We start from the raw sequence: 20,445 nt of genomic DNA, 5'->3' as shown, positions 1-20,445 counted from the left end.
TTTTACAAAAGCACAAGGTTTTGTTGATATTGTGAGTGCACACAAATACAAGTAGACCCTTTGCAGTTCAGAATGATGTATACTCTTACCTTTATGAGCAAAAATGACGTGCGTATTTTTAAGTTTCCGCTGTTATTAAAAATAAAATCCAAGTGATCGCGTTGGCGCCTCCATGTCCTGCAGAGCGCGCTTTAGCTTCCTGTGTGTTTTTCATTAAGAGTAATATTGAATCGACCTTAAGAATTAATTTTGTTCCAAGAATAGACCTAATGTTAAAGATCAAAATAAGCGCTACAGATGAGAGAATGCGAGATTTGTTGCTGCTGAGGTAGACGCTCTCGCTCTTTCTCTGCTGTCTGTAGAAATTGTTGTTAATTCTTAATTTGGGTACGGCAGAGACATGTTACAGGTTATAATATAATCCAAAAATCATGGCAACAAATGATTTTTTAAGTCAGTTTAATAAGTTTAATCAGTTGAAACGACTTTCACAACTTAACTCATATTTAACCGTTGCTTCTTGTCGTTGTAGGCTTAGGCTACTTTTTTCAATTAATATTAAATGAATATACTAATTAATAAAATGAATTTTATTTATTTTTTATTACATATTGTTCATTCATTTATTTTTAACACCGCACCCCCAGCACCCCCATTTTTTCATGGGCTACACTCCAGGGGGTGCTGCAGCACCCTCAGCACCCCTACTTCCAGCGGTAATGTTCCTATGATGCCTTAAAAATCTGCATGCAGCTCAATAGGTTTTCGAACAGCAAAATATTCTCTTTTTGATCTCTCTTAAAGAGATGACTTGTCTAAATCTTCTTTAAACAAGCTAAATATTAGATGTAATGTAGCAGGTAGCATTGTGTCGGTCCATTTTGGTGTTACAGAGATCTCACTTAGTTACATCTACAGACTACAGATATGAGAACCTCAGACACACAACTACAGAAACTACAGAAATAGCCACAAAAACCCTGACACACAAAACACTGGATAATAACCTTTTCCTCTCTGATAAATTATGCAAATAACAGCCAGGGGCTCTTTTGATATTATCAATGTTAGCTGTTACGTAAAAGACACAAGAAGGCCTGGAGACCAGTCCTACATGATTTATACACATGCAACCGACCTTGCAGTATGACCCACTCTTGATATCTATGGAACAGAGGCACTAATCAATGGGTTTTGCGGTCAGAGCCTCTTTAAAGCTGTAAGTGGACCCTGTGGACAGCATTTCCCAGCAAAAACTCACCTTAATTGATTACTGATTGAAAGCGTTCAGAAGGTTGGTGTGGAGGAGGTCGGGTGACATAAAGACACAAATTGCCTTTAAAGAGCATGATTAAACACTCTCAATCAGTAATCAGTTGAACATTGCTCTCTCAACTGTGAGCTGAAATCTGGAGGTCAAAATGGAAAACTGTTGTCAGAGGCTCCAGGCTCTCTGCAAATTTACAGTCATCTCTCTTTCCACTGGAATGGATCAGAACACATGGGACAGGCCAGACCGTAAGAGAAGAGCCAGAAACACACACAGACCGATGTAGATGAGAAAATCTAGCTCACTCTTTGTGAGAGTGGCATATTGCCAATAACTATTACATGGAGAGCGAAACGATATGAAACGATGCTGCTGTGGGAGCTCTGGTTGCATGAAAACAAACAAATATAAGATCAACTAAAAACTGATGGAAACAGAATGCTTGAGAAAAAATACCACAGACTAAACTGATATCTTCGAAACTTTGAAATCAACTCCAGATCTTTATAGCACCCAGAGATTCCAGCATGTACAGTATTTCCTGATGCTAGTCACATTTTATTGATATCACCCTATACAGGCCTATTTTTCCTTTCCTTCTTTCTCTCACGTGTTTGTGGTTGGAGGAGCTGTAAAATTGACAGTCTGACTCAGGCTCTCTCAGCTGACATAGAGGGAGAGACCCAAAAAGAAAACAAGCAAGAAAATGAAGGGGTGGAGAGAAGAGCGCTGCTGTGGGATTGACAGATACAAACCATTTTGTACTTTAAGCCACTGGTTGATTATTCTCAGCTTCTCTTAATAGTTCTGGGAAATTGTAGAGCTTTCTGTAGGCCAGAAGGCATTTTTGTTGTTACTGACCAAGAGATGAAATCCAAGTGTTCTTCTGCCACTTGTCAGCCCAAGCCTGTTTAGAGTGTAAACTCATGCCAAATGGCATAAAACGACCTCAAAGTCAAAGAGATCATTTGTGAATTATGTACCATTTTAGACAGATCTGATGTCATATGCTGGACATATAATGCATAGTATAGCATTAAATAATCATCTGAATGGTTTTAACCCTATAGGAAGTAAAAAAACTGCCAGTTGTGTTCTCATTCAGCTAATCGTCCTTTCTATGTCAGGCATTCCCCATAAAACAGGCAAGAATAAACTTACCAATACTCTAACAGTAATGTTCTCCATGTAGCCAATGGGCTACACACTTAAGTGATTACAGTCATTTAGAAATCTCTGTTATCAGGAATGCTAAACAGCATATCACTGTCTCCAAATTGTGTGCAAGCACATTTAGCATGAAAGGCAAGGGAGATTTCAGATGGACAAAATCAAGTCCTGCCCTTCTCGTTTGAGATGCTGTTTCACTCATATATACATCACAATGAGAAAAATGTATGTTTATAATGGTAAAGACGAATTCTCCACTGAAGAGCAGCAGCGAATTTTATGCCTTAAAAAGAAATTGACCTTTGATCAAGCAAGCTCTCCAAGCTTGTTCATGAATGAGGGTCCAAATTCTGGGATTTACTGCTCCGAGATCACAATCAGAGCGCAGACAGTGTGTATGACAGCAAATGCATCTGAAGTGGTCAGGAACAGATTAAAGAGAGATCAGAAGATAAAGCACAATGATTAGCGTCTTAATGTGCAGAGGGAAAACCACAAAAACATTGTTGAGGAGAGAAAAAAAGACAAGTCTAAGCAGACTAAAATTTGCATAAAGAACAAAATGTAAGGGCAGCAGGGTGCAAAGTCACTAAGTAATTCCTTCTCTTGAATGTTTAAATGGGCACTTCAAGCCAACAGAAACAACGATAAAGTACTGGTGGAACATTACAGCCAGCTTAATGTCAGTCATTATTCACCCGAGGAGTTTTCTTTCTTTCTGTGGTAGGTTGTCACTGAACAAAGGCTTTGATTTAGGATTGGTGTGTGTAATGATGTATCCAGATGCTAGTGCTGGGCTTTGATGGTGCAAGCGTACCAAAACATGTTCATTTAATATAAGCCAAATCTATCAGACAGTATTACTCCCACAATGTACCGCAACAAAATAGCCATGAGAGTACACTGATATAAAGAATCTGACACTGAAATGAGTGAAGAATGTACTAGAATCACTAGAATGGTAACAATATCATGTTTCAATATCATGACCCCTGGAAACCTGTCACTACGCAAAACCAGGGCACATAAGACACAGCTGTGAAAGAGCTGCGAGAGCGTAACTCTCACACATACACACAAACAATATATACAATATGAGAAATAAGGTCTGCCACAAAAAAGCAAAAACCTAAAAAACTAAACTAATCTAAAACTATTTCTTGTGACAGAAGCAAAAGGGCCAGTCATGTTTTGAGAAGTAAAGCCTGTCCTCGTTCTCTCTGTCCCTCCACCCTTCTGTTCCCCCAGGACTTCATTTAACCTACTTCTGTGTGAAACTCACTTCCAGATGGAGCTCACCTTTTATCTGTCTTCCACTTTCTTCCATATTTTCCCACAATATGCCCACAGACTCATGAATTCATGAGAAAATGATGAGATAGTTCTTGACTTATGTTTCGGCGCACCACTGAGAGCCACAGAAACTCCTTTCTGCCCACTGCCATTACTCTATGAGAGCATGATTTATATACAGTATTTAATACATCTGCATTACTGACACCTAACTGTCTCTGTGACATTGTTAAATTTTCTACCCTAGTATTCGATCACTGAATAGTATTTTTGTTTATTTTTTTCGTTTTATAGTACATATTTTATTGAATGACTATATTATATAATACTGTTCAAAAGTCAGAATTTTTTTAAAGAAATTAATATAAAGATGCAATAAAGTGACCAAAATTGACAGTAAAGATCTTTAATATTACAAAAGATTTCTGTTTCAACTTTCTATTTAGGAGAAAGTTTAGAAGAAATAACTATTTTGAAAATGTTTCCTGAGCAGGAAATCAACATATTGAAATCCTTTCTGAAGGATCATGTGATGCTGAAGACTGGAGTAATGGCTGCTGAAAATTCAGTTTTGCCATCCCAGGAATAAATTCCATTTGAAAATGCATTAAAATAGAAAACAGTTCTTGTAAATTATAATAATAATAATTCACAATATTACTGATTTTATGCTCCCAGTGTGAGCATAAAAAACTTCAAAAAAAATCAGTAACACTTTAGAATAGGGAACACATTCACTTTCCCTTAATACACTCCTTTTAGGTAGTTTAGGTATGGGGTAGGTTTAAGGGATCTAAAATATGGTCATGCAGAATAAGGCATTAATATGTGCTTTATAAATACTAATAAACAGCCAATATGCTATAATAATATGCATGCTAATAAGCAACTTATAATCGGCCCCAAAAATTTAAACAACATACATTTACAACATTTACATTAACGCATTTGGCTGATGGTTTTCTCCAAAGCGACTCACATTGCACATATAAAAGGTTCATGCATTCTCTGGAAATCGAACTCATGCCGTTACTAGCTTCGTGCTCTACTGTTTGAGCTACAGGAATGATAAAGTGCTGCTACTGTAACACAGAAATTTCCTTGTATTACTAATACAATCATTTTCTTATCATATCTTAAAATCTTGAAAATAGAAGTGGAATTTTTCTGTTCGAGATTGTAAGGAGTACTGATATGGCAAGAGGGATCTCATTTTGCGTTTACAGTACACCTATTCACCTGGTATACTTTCCTTTTTAAAATAAGCATATTTTTGACTGTTGTACACTGTATTGTTGTGCATGTAAACACACAATTTAAGCTAAAGGGATTTTTTGCGAGTTTTATTATCTATCGAGTGAAAACTTTGCTTAAAAAATCATAAGTCCAAGTTCTAGCACATCTCTCCTCAACAAAATGCACAATTGTAGGGTATAATCTAAATTAGAAGCAGATGAGATTAAGGATGACTCATGTGACAAAGTTTGGATGTGTAACAGCAAGCACCACTAATAATTGACTAATGGATCACTGGGAAACAGTAGCTGATGTCAAAAGAAGGTCAGACGGTGCAAAGTCCAGTTGTTTACAGTACATGCAAGACACCCCAACTGTATACCTACATCTGTTTGATTCACAGCAATCCGTCTCATGAAGTGTTTACAGGAGGCGGTTTAGGAGCCTCAGTCTGTCCACGCTGAGAGCAGGTGTACTGCTGAGACTCAGCTGCTAATCTCATTGAGCCGTTGTAGCCCAAAAACACGACGGCCAGTATGGGATGAGACCCTTGTCTCTCTGCCCGCTTTTGCTGCGTAAGCAAGCCAACAGCACATGCCATGAACTGAACTAGCAACCTTATGGTGTGCACAGTCAGAGTAACAGTAAGAATTGAACTCCTGAACTCTGAAACACCCTGATACCTATCTTATGGACTGATTTATGTCTGTGAAAAAAAGAAATAAGACAAGCAGGTGAGAAAAAAAAAATATCACCATTTGTGACCGTAATAAACCCAGGGAGCGAAGACATAAATTGTGATGCATTGTGGGAGAGAGATAAGAGCCTCATTTCAATTATGCCCTATGTGTATGAATGGACTGCATCTGGAGTTTCAGATAAGATGTATAATATATGACATAAATATAGAATTGACATTAATGTGTCTCTGAGTGTATGAGAAAGCCAGAAACACCATACCATTACCATAATAACCATATTACAGCCTATATACTCTGTTTATTGGCTCTAGTTTTAATTTAACCATAAAAGATGATCCACAAAATAATAATTCACTATCTTTCATCTTAACTTACATGCTCATTAAACATGTGCATGGCTGTAGCGATCATTGTGGATGTGTGTTTGTGAGTACTGTATTTTCAAAGGTTTCGTTTGATACCCTGTTGCTAAGATACCGAACACAAACAGCCGTGAATCACATGAATGGGTTGTAGTAGGCAATGAAAAAGAGAATGATTTATTTTCATAATCTCACATTGTCCTTTAGCATAAAGGTGTGTCTGTTCCGGGGTGTAACTCTTCCAGTGGAATCTCAAGAATGAGGTTCTGCTCGATTTGTCAAAGCCGACATGGTCCCAATAACACACATTGAGCAGAGAGAAACTGGATCCTCTTTCTTCCTTCAGCTTTCTCTTTGTTCATTTAAGAACATCAATCAGCACCAAACGATTAAATATAAAACAAAAACGGCTTTATAATGTAGTGGTCAATGATTAGATTTTTTCAGTGAATGATGCCAATATCTACACATTAAGGTCAATGTCTACATACTGTATATCCAGCATGTGTATATTACCATTGAAAAGTTTTGAAAAGATTTTTAAAGCTGAATTTGCAGCAGCCACTGAAAATTCAACCACTCCAGTCTTCAGTGTCACATAAACCTTCACAAATCATTCTGAGATGATATGCTGATTTGGTGTTCAAGAAAAACTCATATTATCAATGTTGAAAACAATTGTGCTGTTTAACATTTTTATAGAAACTAGGATTTTTCCCCAGGATTCTTCACAAGAACATCATTTATTTGAAATCTTTTGTAAATAGAGGGTTTTATTGGACAGAATTTGTGTAATTTCCTTTATGGATAATGAATCATGCATATTTTATTTGATACAATTTTGAGTACATATTTTGTTCAGCGCTTAATTTCAGGATTTTAGCAATATCCTATATAATATTTACTCAATTTTTTTTTTATTTGCAATATCTATTATCCATTAAGGAAATAGACAACTTCCGCTAATTGGTCAGACAGGTGTGGTTATTATTGGCTGAATGGTCTGGTGCGGACTTCCCCATTCTCATAGAATTAGAATGATTACTTAAACTTTGTAGCTACAGTTATCATTATAGTTCTTTAGCTTAGGCCTTAAAGCTTGTGCAGAAATAAACCCGTGTGAATCAAAAGCACACGGCTGCTTAGTATTTATCGTCTGTGGAAGGCAGAGGAACAGAACAGGAAGGAAGAGAGATGAGCATCCTTGTAATGATTACAATTACAGAGCAGTTTCATCAAAAACTGAGACTAGGGCACGTGTGCACACACTACAGTTTCCTTAGCAACCGCTGCTTCTGGATAACCTCTACCACAATAATGATCCACCTTAGGAAAATCTGTGACAAGAATGATATATAACTCAGTCTACAATCTTTCAGCAAGATCCTTTAGGGTTTGAATGCTAATCGCAAACGGGAAGCACCAAAAAAAAAAAAAGATGGCCAGCCAGTGGCAGTGATAACAGATTACATCAGTTGATGTATTTCACGTATCATGACTGTGAATGTCTGAATGGGACCTATAACTGCATGCGCCCACCTCTGCGCAGGCCAACCATTAAAAAGCAGCCCTATCAGCAGCACTCTCTCTTCCTTCAAGCTTCACTGCCCACTGTCCTCTCAGCAAGCCTGGACAGCCCCTGGAAACTAATGACTTCTGTGTCCACATCCTCATCAAACAGCTCACAAAGTTTTATCATCACGTTGATCCAATTTCATCCATACCTTATGCAAAACTGAACCGTGGAAAAGCTGCAGAAAGAGTCTGTGATCAGCTTAAAGATGCAAGATCTTAATGATACTGATGCTACTGATTCTAGTAATAATATGGGGCATCCTTGGTCTGCCATGACTCGGAGAGCTTACTCTTGTCAATCAAGTGCTGCATGAACTCAATCCACACTGATAAAAAGGACAGAAGGATGAAGAAACGTGAGAGAAAGAGAGAAAAGAATGAGCGAGGGGAGGAGGGCAGAGGGAAACAGTACCGTGGCTTAGTCAGACAAATGGCTCTCTGTTTGGACCATCACTGAAGTCTCTGTCCTGTTTTTCTCATTCTCTCTCACCCTCTTTTTCTTCTTCGTGCATTACTCCTCTTATCAATCTCGCATTCCATTTTTAGTTCCTATCTTTCTCTTGTCTTGTTTTTTCACTTTCTATTCCTTGAAATTACTACACACACTGTTCCTGCTATCGATGCAATCAAATTTCTCTATCGGTCCATCTGAGGAATGGTGGTGTTGGGACATTTATGAGATAACCCTCTTCTACCTCCTCGTGTCAGATACACAGGGCATTGTGCAGAATGAATGCGGAGCACCAGAACGAGGGCACTCTCTGTGCCTGGCACCACTAGCAATTCAATGCGCCCACACAATATACCACCCCCAAGTCATATGCCACTAAAACAACTTCACAACTTCAAATAGACTGGCACATTTTTGGCCTCTATAGTTGCTCTTTCTTGTGCTCTCTGTGAAGGAAACTGTGTTAGTTTTTCAAGTTCAGCGATGTTGAAATTGACTAGATGGATTATCTGATCTGTACCACTAATCAACTAAACACTGTAATTTGGTGACATTTTATTATAAAAAAATGTATACTATATAAAAATACATATTTTATTTTTTTAATATGTCATTTTATTTTATATAAATAAAGGCTGAATTTATTTTAACTGCAATATTGTGAAATATGATTACACTTTCAAATACCTGTTTTCCATTTTAATATATTTTAAAAAGTAATTTGTCCCTGTGATGGCAAAGCTGAATTTTCTGGAGCCATTAGTCCAGTTTTCAGTGTTACATTATCCTTTAAAACCATTCTAATATGCTGATTTGCTGCTCAAGAAACATTTCTTTTCATTATCAAATTTGAAAATAGTTGTGTTGCTTAATATTTTTGTAGAAACTGTGATAAATTCTGTGATTAATAGAAAGTTCAAAGTTCAAATAGAAAACTTTTCTACCATTAGAAATGTTTTTATTGTCAGTTTTGATCAATAGAATGTATCCCTGATTAATAAAAGTACATATATATATATATATATATATATATATATAGAAAGAGAGAGAGAGCTTTGCAGAAGATCGATATTAGAAAAGTGTGACCATTGGAAAAAATATATAAAAACACTAGTTTTTAATAAATAAAAACATAAACAGATTAAACAGATTATATCTAATTGTGACCATCATTCTATATCACATGGCTCGGCTGCAAAGTCCAGGATAAAGTAAAAAATGACAACACACTGCACTGAAAACATCAGATGCAAGATTCATACAATAAGAGTCATTTTGGAATTCACATGTTGGAATCATAACCCGCTGGTCAACATATACGACTGCTGATTCACTCAGATTTACTAATGCACCTTTATTCTTCTAATTGGCCTGAGACTGATCAGACTAGCCCAACTGTGAGTCTAACCTACTAAGGGCTTAAGCCTCTATTTATAAGCAACCATACTGCTGACATCTGTGTGCTAATATCTTAAACCACAGTCCAAGTGCAGAAATGTGTTTAGAATTAGTCACGAACAAAAGAAATCATGAAAATGAACATTATTGCGCAATTCAGGCCATCTGTGTGCAGTGATTAAAAGAGCAAAACCTTTACCTGGGTAAACAATTTAAAGAATGGCAGTGGTTTGACCCTGACCCTTAAAAATGTCTTAACTTTTGATGTGAGTGAGACCCCTAAAGCAACCTGTGTGGTCTTCTAAGTGCATTTTAAATGGGCTCAAAAAATTGTTCAGTGCTACAGGCCGGGCTGAGCAAAAACTGAAGGTCTGAACAAGTGCTCTTAATGAAACCCATGCCAAAGACAACAGCAAAATCTATAATAATATACACAAATAATGACTTTCCACCCATCCTAGAGCTCTACAGAAAAATTTCCAATGCCTACCATCATTCATCAACAACCAGACCATTTTTTATTCACAGTTGATCCAAAATAATACCAGTTGCCACAGTTAGTGAAATGAGTGTAAATTCAGAATTTACAGTAATTTGCATTTTTATAACAGTGGAGTCTAATAGAAAATGTTACCACAGCTTTACTGCCCCAGCAACTATTTTATTTGGCAAAAATCATGATTACTATGGCCTAATACAGTCAAGAGAGAATCCCAAATCTTACCTGGATGAAGAATTGGAAAAGTCTCCACCATCCAACAGTCTGATTTTGCAGAAGAGCATCCCATTCACAAACGGCACAGCCGTGAGCTCCTCCAGGGTGAAGTGTATCTGAAACTTGAACTTCTTCTTTTTAATTAAAAACGCCATACTCTTTCGAGGCTGGACTTTCGATGTTTGAAGGCAGAGGTAGATGAAGACAGAGAGATGGTTGCAGTTTTTTAATCTGGTGCTTGGAAGTCCTTCTCAATCTCAATGTATGTGTTTTGGTTCAGCATCTCTGAGAAGACTGAGGATGTCCAGAGGAACACAGAGTGTCAGGGGAGAAAAATAAATAAACAAGCAATTAAATAAAATAAAAACAAAAATCACACTTACAGGGGTCAGACGGAAACTATACCAAGTAAACAATAAAAAGTGTATCATAACTTACCTTAAAACCAATAAAGGGACGGCAAAGTGAGAAGGCTACAGTCTCTACTGAAAAGCAAACATTCCCTGGAGAGTTAGTTTAGCTTGAAGAAGTCTATTATATCCAGGTGTAAAGATCCCTGGTACTCCAATGACATATAACCAAGGAAACATGTATTATGTTTTTTTTTTGAGAATTAATGACAATATCTAGCGAAATGACCATCATCTTGACTTTTCTCTCTAATAATCGAAAGTAGTCGCCTGTTATTTCCAATGTCGTAACTGAAAATTTGAATAGAGACATTTGAATACTTACGTCGATGAACAGTTTTCATATGGCAGCCAGGACAGAAATCACTGGACGGAACAAATTAGAAAGCGACCCACAATAGAATGACTAACTAGATGTAAATCGTATCAACTGTTTAGCGTTGAGTCAAAGGTAGACTGACTGCTCTGGACTGAAACTGTCTAGCTCTCTAGTGAACTCCGGTAAGCGCCGCCTCCATGGACGCGTGGATTTCCCTACATACAGCCGAGCAGTTCACCGAGAGCGTTTGATACTCCCGTTACATCCACAAGAACGCAACAGTACTTCAGACTTTAACTCCGACAAAAACCGTGACATTCCGAGCGCAGACGCGTTGTTAAGGTTTGCTAATATGTAGGGTATGGTACTAGATTTGGAGACTCATCAACACCATAAGTACCAACCGCGGTTTCAACGGAGGCAGAAAACAAACGCTCGTGTTGTCAAGGAGAATCACTAAAGTAGAGAGTATTCAGGAGGATTTCGCGCTTATATGTTAAAGCAGAAGGATCGATGCTTGAGATTTGTTCTAAAATGCATGTAGCGCCATCTCGTGGCCAGAGACTGGCTAGCATATTCGAAATGCATGTAATGCATGGTGTTCAGGGAGGGGCCAGTTGCATAAAATTTTAGACTAGTCTTACAAGTTAGTCATCTATTTTTTTTTTCTTTAAGACTTTAAATTCGATTACATAAAAATGTAGATTAGTCGAATTAGTTGAATCCAAAAAATAGTTAAGCGTATGCAACTGGCCCCAGAAGTAGAATATAGTATACTTCAACCAATGTTAAAGACTTCTTAATCATATATTTTTTTTTTCGCTTTGTAGTTCGCTCGTTTTGTGTTTCATTTGTTGTTTGTTAAAAAAATAGATTAATTTCAAAAAATATTAAGACACTCGGCTATTCTAGCAGTAGTGAACTCATAACTAACACATTATTATTATATTCTTTTTGTATTTTTAAGATTTACCAGTGTCTTTAAAAGTGTCTCAAGGCAAATCAAATTTGTGGTTACTTTTAACTTGTTATGTGCACAATGTTTTTTTTCGAGTATGGTGTACTTGTAATTATAATGTCATATATTTATATTTGCATTACTGTTGTGATGTCTTTGTGTTGCCTGCTAGGGATGTAAATTTGTGATGTTGTTATAATGCAGCATGTTCACATTTGTATTTTTATACTGATGTTCATTAATGTGCATTATAAATAAATGGGCCAAAATGTAGACATATGACATTTGTTCCTTAAGACCAAAAAAAAAAAAAAACCTTCATAGGCGCATCATTATTATTATTTTTTTAATTGTAACCATATTTTTGAGGTTCTGTGTATAAAGGTGAGATGTGATATGAACATTTTGAAGGGCAATTCAATGTGCCATTGAAACATCTTTATGCTGAGCTGTAACCACCACCATAGACGCTGAGAGGAACTTGATAACAACCTGCAAGTTCACTGCAGGCTGAGAGGAAACTTGGCTATTGCAGAACAATGAAAAAAAATACAAGACAGCTTTTTGTTGTTGTTATTCAGCTCAATTGCATTGATTGTTCGTTGCTGCATGGCCAACATATTAAAGTATGTGATTTAGTACACCAGTTTAATGAGTTCACAAGGGAAGACACACAAGCAATTCTCACTGTGGAGATACAGGACTAATCATTTCATTAGTACAGTATATAGTTTGGTGTAGACAGGAACAGACAAGCTCTGTGTAAGTCATTGAGTCAGCGCTAAATTATTGCCCTTTCTACTCTACACAGTAGGTCTACTGAGGCAACAAATGTGCAGCCTTTCCCACAATGGGATTATTTAATTCCTGTAACTTGCATGGAAGTTAACTTTCAAGCTGCTTGTAATATCACAGTTTGCTTTTAATAATAATTCCTTACATTTATATAGCGCTTTTCTGGGCACTCAAAGCGCTTTACATAGAAAGGGGGGAATCATCCACCACCAGTGTGCAGGATCCACCTGGATGATGCGACGGCAGCCATAGTGCGCCAGAACGCCCACCACACACCAGCTTATTGGTGGAGAGGAGACAGAGTGATGAAGCCGATCAGTACATATGGGGATTGTTAGGAGGCCATGATGATCAGAGGCCAATGGGCAAATTTGGCCAGGATGCCGGGGTTACACCCCTACTCTTTTTCGAAGGACATCCTGGGATTTATAATGACCACAGAGAGTCAGGACCTCGGTTTAACATCTCATCCTAAAGACGGTGCTTTTTGACAGTATAGTGTCCCCATCATTATACTGGGGCGTTAGGACCCACACAGACCACAGGGTGAGCACCCCCTGCTGGCCTCACTAACACCTCTTCCAGCAGCAACCTAGTTTTTCCCAGGAGGTCTCCCATCCAGGTACTGACCAGGCTCAACCCTGCTTTGCTTCAGTGGGCAACCAGTCTTGGGCTGCAGGGTGATATGGCTGATATGGCTGCTTTTGTATTAGTCTGTTAAGTGCCTTTTAAAGAACATCAAATCCTAATTTGAAGAGCAGAAAACTGCACTCTATGATTTCCCCAGCAGGTGTCTCTCTTAAGTAACTTTTTGAATGTGATTACTGTGAGGAGGACGGTGAGGGACAAACAGGTTTAACTGTACTAACGATATGACAATATCTACCTACTGGCTTATTTAATAGTAGGGTACACGTGTAGAATTTAACTGCATTTAATTGTCTGAGATACACAAGCTGGAACTTGCACACATACAAGCATAAATGTATAATGCTAAGTTGCTACTACCGATAATTACAATTATTAGTATTTTTATGAATTATAATAGAGTGGAAAGGACCAGAATTATCGGGACGTGACGAAAAGACAACTTGGATTAAAGTCATTGGTAACTGCATGTGTCCATCACTGACATCGTTGGCCCCGCCCACTTCAGTCCAGTTACTCTTTTCCTGTCGAACACGAGATTCCGCCCTACCGCTACCGCTACCGGCATTCTCGTTGCATCAGCTGTCATTCAGACCGCCAATTCAAACCGGATTACCATTGGAAATTCACAAACTCGAGGATTTATATCCGGAACGAGATTCAAAGCGATGTATATGTCGGAATACGCCGATTTGCCTGCGCTTTTTTGATATACAGAAACCCCGGAGGAGTAACGCTGGGACATCCTTCCAGCTCATCACTATGACCCGGAGCTCTGAATGCCGCTATAGCGAGTGAATGAGGGATCAGTTCTGAACCTTACTCCAAAACATATCACACCGATTGCTGAAGTAAAGAGGCTCAAAAGATAATAGATAACTCGGTAGACGTATTCGGAAACCTATCTAAATGCACATCTGGCACGCATCTTGACTGAAAACAGGCGCCGCTCAGATCGCGTGATCGGCTGGCTCACGCTCACAGACTTTAGTTTAAACTGCTTTACCAACCAGTAGTCTGGAGTTCAGTGACATGCATGAGCGGGGATCATTCGTGTCTCCGTTGCTCAGTGGTGTTTTCTGCCAGTGCCGCTCGGAGGAGTATCAGGGCTCGGATCCGGGAGGTGGTGGTGGCCGGACTATGGGCTCCACGCTGGCCGCCGCAACATCACTCTCCGAGCACCGCCATGATGAGTCCCCGCATCACTGCCCGGTGTGCGGCGGACCCGAGCAGGAGCATCGGCTCAAGGTGCTTTTCCAGATCTTGGATGTCAACAGAGACGGGGGCATCTGTGTCAACGATCTGACCATCGGACTGAAAAAGCTGGGAGTCCATCGCACTGAACATGAACTCATGGTAACTTACTTTATCTCCACATTATCCAATACGATTGAGTTACCTCACTATAATGGGTCTTTATAATGTGATTACAGGTCAGATCACGCTGATAGAGAGGACAGACTTATGAAAAACTTAATGCAACACATTTTGTTTATAAATCACTATTTATTAAACCCCAGAACAAAGTTATGTACTTCTAGGCTATTGGCTCCTTACTTTCACAGCTCTTGTGTGGGTGGGGGTTACTCACTAAACCAGATGACTTGAGTGACATTTGCTTAACACAGTGCCTCAAAGGACATCTGTACCTTTCCTTTCTCTCCACTGTGTGAAGAGGATTGCTATTTTGACTAGAAAGGATAACTGTTGTTTACAGTGTGTTTGATGTAGACGTATGGCAAAAAAAGAACTCTATTGTTGGGTGAACACTGGCATTGCTTACACTGCATGATAGGAATTGCATTTCCTGTAGCATTTTCTATGTTCGGGCAGGTGTGTGGGTTTCTGTCCACCCAAAATATAAATTTAAGGAGCCAAATTGAGTTTAATTTCAGAAAAAAGCTGTTATCCTTATTTAGCTGGAACAACAGCTATCAGAGACAGATAAATATAATTTATCATAAAACACATATTTTGTATTAATTTATATATTGTGTATGTGTGTGTTTTTTTCTGGCTATCAGAGAAATATATATTAGGATCTGATTTACGAACATCCTGTGTCTTGGGCCCCTGTGGAATTCGGCTCCTCGTGTTTCAACCATGTTTTGACCAAATCTTAGATTGTCTGATTCGGTCTGATATCCTACAACATTTACATTATATTTAAATTGTGTTATTTAGCAGACGCTATTATCCAAAGCGACTAACAAATGAGGACAATAGAAGCAATCAAAACCAACAAAAGAGCAATAATATGCAACTGCTATATTAGTATATTATTATAGTGTTATATTTCAATTTCACAAGGAAATGTGCAGCATTTTGTCCAAGCAATAATGAAAGGATTTTACTTTTTCATTTCATTTATAATTTGTCTTAAATCTCATTTTGTTAAAAAAAAAAACGTGAATCGAATCGAATCGAATCGTGACTTGAGTGAATCGATACATCCCTAGGAAAGGAGCATCCTGCAAATCAGGGAATGAGATCTTGGATACTGATCCCCTGGAATTTTGCTGGAATGCTTCTGTAGGCCAGTCACGAGATCTTCTGTCATTTATGATTTACCACCCGGCAAATCCCCCTCCCCCATCTCTCTCTCTGTGATGGGGGAAGGTGAGAGGTTTTATCTTTTACAGGTAGCATAATGTTAATGCTTTCAGAACTTAAACTGAGGGGAGGTTTCAGAGATGGTTTACTCATTGGCTTATAAAGAGGACAGACATGTTCTGCATACCACACTACTGATAGTTTCATCTCTGGGTGTGTTTTTTTACAAAGTTTTTACTAGGTTTTAAGGCAGGGGTCACCAAACTCGGTCCTGGAGGGCCGTTGTCCCCTGTCTTAAAGTCAAACACTTTTTTGGATAGTGGCAGTCTTAGACAAAAGCCTGGCTGCAGTGTTTTGCGCAGCAAGAATTCCTTTGTTTGGCAGCTAACTAAAGCACTTTGAACAAAACCGAAAGTTCCTCTATAGTGGACTAGCTGAGATTTGTTGGCAGTTGGCACTGCCTAAATAGACCAGTAAATGTGTTATTACATGTTTAATTATGAAGGTCAAAAGAGTTTACTGCTTAATTCACAACCTCTCACCGTGATGAATGACATCTGCTGCTTCAGTTATGAAGGGCAAAAATAACTTCCTGGCACTTTAATGATCAAGGGTGGAATGCACTTGTGGATACTTGAGCTTGATTTGCAAATGCAGTGCTTGTCTGGTGTACAGGACCTGCTCCAAGACTTTCTATTCAAAAACACTCAAAAATAGAAACTGAAAAATAGTTTGTTACATAAGAAGCTACAGGTTGGATGAATGAGCGTATGCAGAATGGTTTTTAATTATAAGAGTTTTTAAATGAATCTTAAATGCCTAAATAGACCAGTAAGCAGTTAAATGCCTAAATGGACCATGGAGCAGTTCTTGTTGCCCAGTATAGACACTTTTTCACTTTAATTCAGTCTTTTCTTTTGACAATAGTGTGTGCAATTTAGCTCGCTTTCACTTAACCTGACAGAATTATACTCTTCTGACATTTGCTCTTAAACACCTAATTAACTTCATTGGTTGATGGTTCACAGTAATCCTTTAACCAATCGGCTTCATTGTGTTACAGACTGTGAATGAAGCTCATTGCACAGACTCTCACAGTAACTGCTTAAAATTCTAGCAGAATGACGTCAAACCTGCCACATATAGAGCTATCCAATTCCTCCCACATCAGAAATCATTGCCAGAGGCTTATTACGTTAGTCTGCTAGAAACCCTGCTAATATTAGAACATCAGTAGCTAATCCTCTCCATTTAGAAAAATAATGGGTTTTATGTGCTGTTTAAAAATGTACTGTACATGCGTGTCACCTCTTGTGTTTTTTCTTTCTCTCTTTCTCATAAATGTATTATTTATTTTATAATTTAAATTAAGCGCAGTAATAACAAGCAGCCAGACCCTTCATCATGTTCAGAGGGCTGGGTGAATAATTTAAGATCTCTCTGTCGTCACATATTAATTAGATTAGATTAATTAGACAAATTTTTTTTTTTTGGACCCGTGACGCATACATTTAGAGGCACATCAGCCTAATATTAGGCTACATATTAGAGGAAGTTTAAAGATGAAAAGTAAATTCATGATTTGTTGATAGGACATGGGTTATATCCTTCAAACATTATATTAAACATATTATAGCTTTTTGTACTTTAATATATGTTGCTTTGTCTGGTTTGCATTTAGAAGATGTTACTTGTGAACCAATGTTTTGACACTACAGTATGACTTTCTATTACAATATAACTTCTTATAAATATAACTTTGCAATATAAATTTATAATTATTAATATAACAAAAATATGCTATACAGATAAATATCTTCATATAAATATCTTGAATCCGTATTGTGGATTTACTCTAATGGCCCATAGAGGACAGTCTGTGCCTCATTTTATTTTATTGCCTAAACATACATAGTTATAATCCATACATACTATTTGTATTTCAATGTAATTTGTAGAAAGTGTAGGTTCCTGAGATCTGCATATTGATCTGTGAAATAAATTGAGGTGCAGCTGCAGTTCAGTCTGATTATAGAAAGTGATTGTTGGGGAGGGTGTAAAAAAATGTCCTATATCCAGATGCATTTGCAAAGAAGATATAACCACAACAAGCTGATAGATGAATGAACGAATGAGGTAGATTTGTGTATTACAGTGTTAGAAATGCATGGAATCACCCTGGAGGCGTTACCAGGGAGATCCTGATGATGACAGTATTAAAAAACCAGAGGGCAGAAAAACAGTCAGCAGAATTTTCTCATTGCTGGGTTCACTCCAAAAGATGGCTGTATTGTATCCTCTGATTGGCTGCCTGTGTGTTGTCAGACAGGGGCAGCCAGTGTGAAGTGCTCTGATTGGCTGAGGCACAGCTGCAGTGAGGTTGCAGCTTTTTTCCCTGCATCACTTTTTGCCGGCTATAGATGCAGCCAACCTTCAGCAGCTTGTAGGTGCCTAGAAATACTAACACTTAAAAAGTGGGATCGCTTTTAGAAATAGATTAATTGTGGTGATTTCAGCTTCTTCCAGTCGTTTTTCGTGTTTTAGCTGCAGTGTGTCATGGTTGTGGAGTGATGTCACTTGAAGAGTGAATGACTTTTTTTCCTGCATCGTTTTGCACGATTTTGTTTTGGGAAAGTGTCTTGGAGAATTTGTTTTGGAAAGATGCTGTAAGTTTGCAATGATTTTGAGGCGATTATGAGAGCGGGTTAATTGGAACTGGTCATTCGCTGCATTTCAAAGTTTTGAAATGGTCACCAGGTTACTGTGGAAATGCTGTCGGATATGTCAGGAAGCTTTGGAAATTGTGTGGCAGTGTCCTCATCTGCCCTCATCCTCCTGGCCTCACATATGACTGCCTGAGCAGTTTCTCTCTATATGCACATAAAACATCTGTAGATTTAAATTGATAATTCTTGAGAAGACCAAGACAAAAACTCACCACAGCTGGATGTTGTGATTTGATCAAGTACACAAACTTGGAGTCAAGTACACAAACAGACTTGGAGCATCTTCACAAAGATGCTCAAGGAACTTTGGTCAACCCTTTTCCAGCGGTTTCTGGGAGTAACCGCGTGCGAAAGTGATACCGCAGGGCCACCCGATGGACTTAAGGAACAAAACTTAGAAAATGCTGCAAAAAAGGAAGGCCTGAGGGAACAAGGTACACAGGCAGTTTCAGTCGGACAAGAAAAGAGTGCAGTATCCCCAAAGAAAACTACAGTGCTGATTATGGTGGCGCCTCCTAAGGATCTTCAGCAGGTATAGCAGAGAGAACTGCCGCATCAAACATATTTGTTGAAAGGCTTTAAAGTTGCTTATGCATTGATATTTTTACTTTTGGTTTCTGAGAGGAATATGATAACAACTGAACTGCTGCACTTTATTTCCAATTATGATTCTTGATCTAAGTCTTTTCAACTTAGATCTTCCAAAGCTGAGCTATGAGTGATATTTCACATCTCCTTATTCGCATATGGAAAATGAGGGAAATGCTAATTTTTAAATCAAATTGGCTTCATGTCATGTGACATAGATGTCTGAGAAAACAGGCCCATTTTAATGAAATAATTTCTAGATATTTCAACAGATATCTGCACATGATCTGAACTCAGAAATGACCCAAATTGAATCATTAGGAGTCAGTACGGCAGTTAAAAAGGAGTGGGAAAAGTTCTGAAATCCCATTTGTTTGTGTTTTTATTATATTCACTCCAAACAAATAGAATAAAAAATGGTAATAAAGCTGTCACTGGGCCGGTACATTGTCAAAAGGTACACTTTTGTGCTGTGAAGCATACTACATACTACATACATACTAGTACCTAAATGGCACATTGGAAAAGGTATCGCTCCAGTGACAGCTTTTGTACTTTTGTTTTCTGAGTGTAATTATATTAAAGGAACAGACAAACAGCATATAGTCAGCAATTAATTGGTGTGAATTTTGTTTTAGACTTCAGCAAGTTAGAAATGTCCCACGCATGTGAATGTTGCTCTCTCTCCTCCCCCAAACTGTTGCTTCACATCTTTAATGGGTTGCAGTCTTCACTGGTCTTTAAAGGGGTCCTATTATGCTCTTTTACAAAGTCTTGATTTTGTTTTGGGGGTGTACTAGAACATGCTCTCATGCTTGGTGGTTCGAAAAACGCATTATTTTTCACATAATTTACATTATTAAAATACCTTTCTCCCCAGCCTGGCACAAACGGCTCGATTAGTTCCGGCTTTGATGAAGGTCCGCCTTCCGAAAAACAAAATGTGTTGTGATTGGTTAGCTGTCCCTGTGCGTTGTGATTGGCGAACAGCTTAGACGGTGTTTCAGTACTGCCACGCCCCTTGCTCCGTCTTTCAACAAAAGCTTTTGGCGAATCCGGCAGGCACTGTACTCCCTCATGTTGTGGAAGCTGTCCTCAGTAAAATGCGCAGCACACAATAGCAAATTGGGGTTATAATGCTCAGGGACAGTTAAAAAATAAATTGCAACCACTGTTTCCTGACATCATCCGCTTTCGGAAGCCCAAACAAAGACATTTGGGCACGGAGGTGAAAAAAACAGTATTTCAGGCGGTCGCACACCGGACGAGAAGCGCAG

The 20,445-nt window shown here is 38.3% G+C and overlaps 2 protein-coding genes across 8 annotated transcripts in view; one reads left to right on the top strand and one right to left on the bottom strand.

The window, feature by feature from the left end:
* The window catches only part of LOC107664417 (protein FAM102A-like), a 39,009-nt gene extending 27,576 nt beyond the window's left edge, over positions 1 to 11,433 (bottom strand). For 3 of the 6 annotated variants that reach the window (XM_016454983.1, XM_016454988.1, XM_016454984.1), the window contains exons 1-3: positions 10,907 to 11,433; positions 10,610 to 10,656; positions 10,181 to 10,465 (exon numbers count right to left, since the gene is read on the bottom strand). In XM_016454983.1, coding sequence (XP_016310469.1) covers positions 10,181 to 10,326 — 146 coding nt within the window. In that variant the 5' untranslated portion in view covers positions 10,327 to 10,465; positions 10,610 to 10,656; positions 10,907 to 11,433. Of the gene's footprint in view, positions 1 to 10,180; positions 10,466 to 10,609; positions 10,657 to 10,902 lie in introns of all 6 variants that reach the window. The other 3 variants (XM_016454985.1, XM_016454987.1, XM_016454986.1) reach the window with 3 other exon arrangements.
* Positions 11,434 to 13,823: 2,390 nt separating this feature from the next.
* The window catches only part of LOC107664407 (calcium-binding mitochondrial carrier protein SCaMC-2-B), an 18,333-nt gene continuing 11,711 nt past the window's right edge, over positions 13,824 to 20,445 (top strand). For both annotated transcript variants that reach the window (XM_016454961.1, XM_016454960.1), the window contains exon 1: positions 13,824 to 14,657. In XM_016454961.1, the coding sequence (XP_016310447.1) occupies positions 14,334 to 14,657 (324 nt within the window). In that variant the 5' untranslated portion in view covers positions 13,824 to 14,333. The remainder of the gene's footprint in view (positions 14,658 to 20,445) is intronic.

Source organism: Sinocyclocheilus anshuiensis, unplaced genomic scaffold, assembly GCF_001515605.1.
Source record: "Sinocyclocheilus anshuiensis isolate Anshui unplaced genomic scaffold, SAMN03320099.WGS_v1.1 scaffold351, whole genome shotgun sequence".
NCBI classification, from domain to species: Eukaryota; Metazoa; Chordata; class Actinopteri; order Cypriniformes; family Cyprinidae; genus Sinocyclocheilus; species Sinocyclocheilus anshuiensis.
The sequence above is the reverse complement of the archived record's forward strand: the minus strand, read 5'-3'. Positions and strand labels throughout refer to the sequence as shown.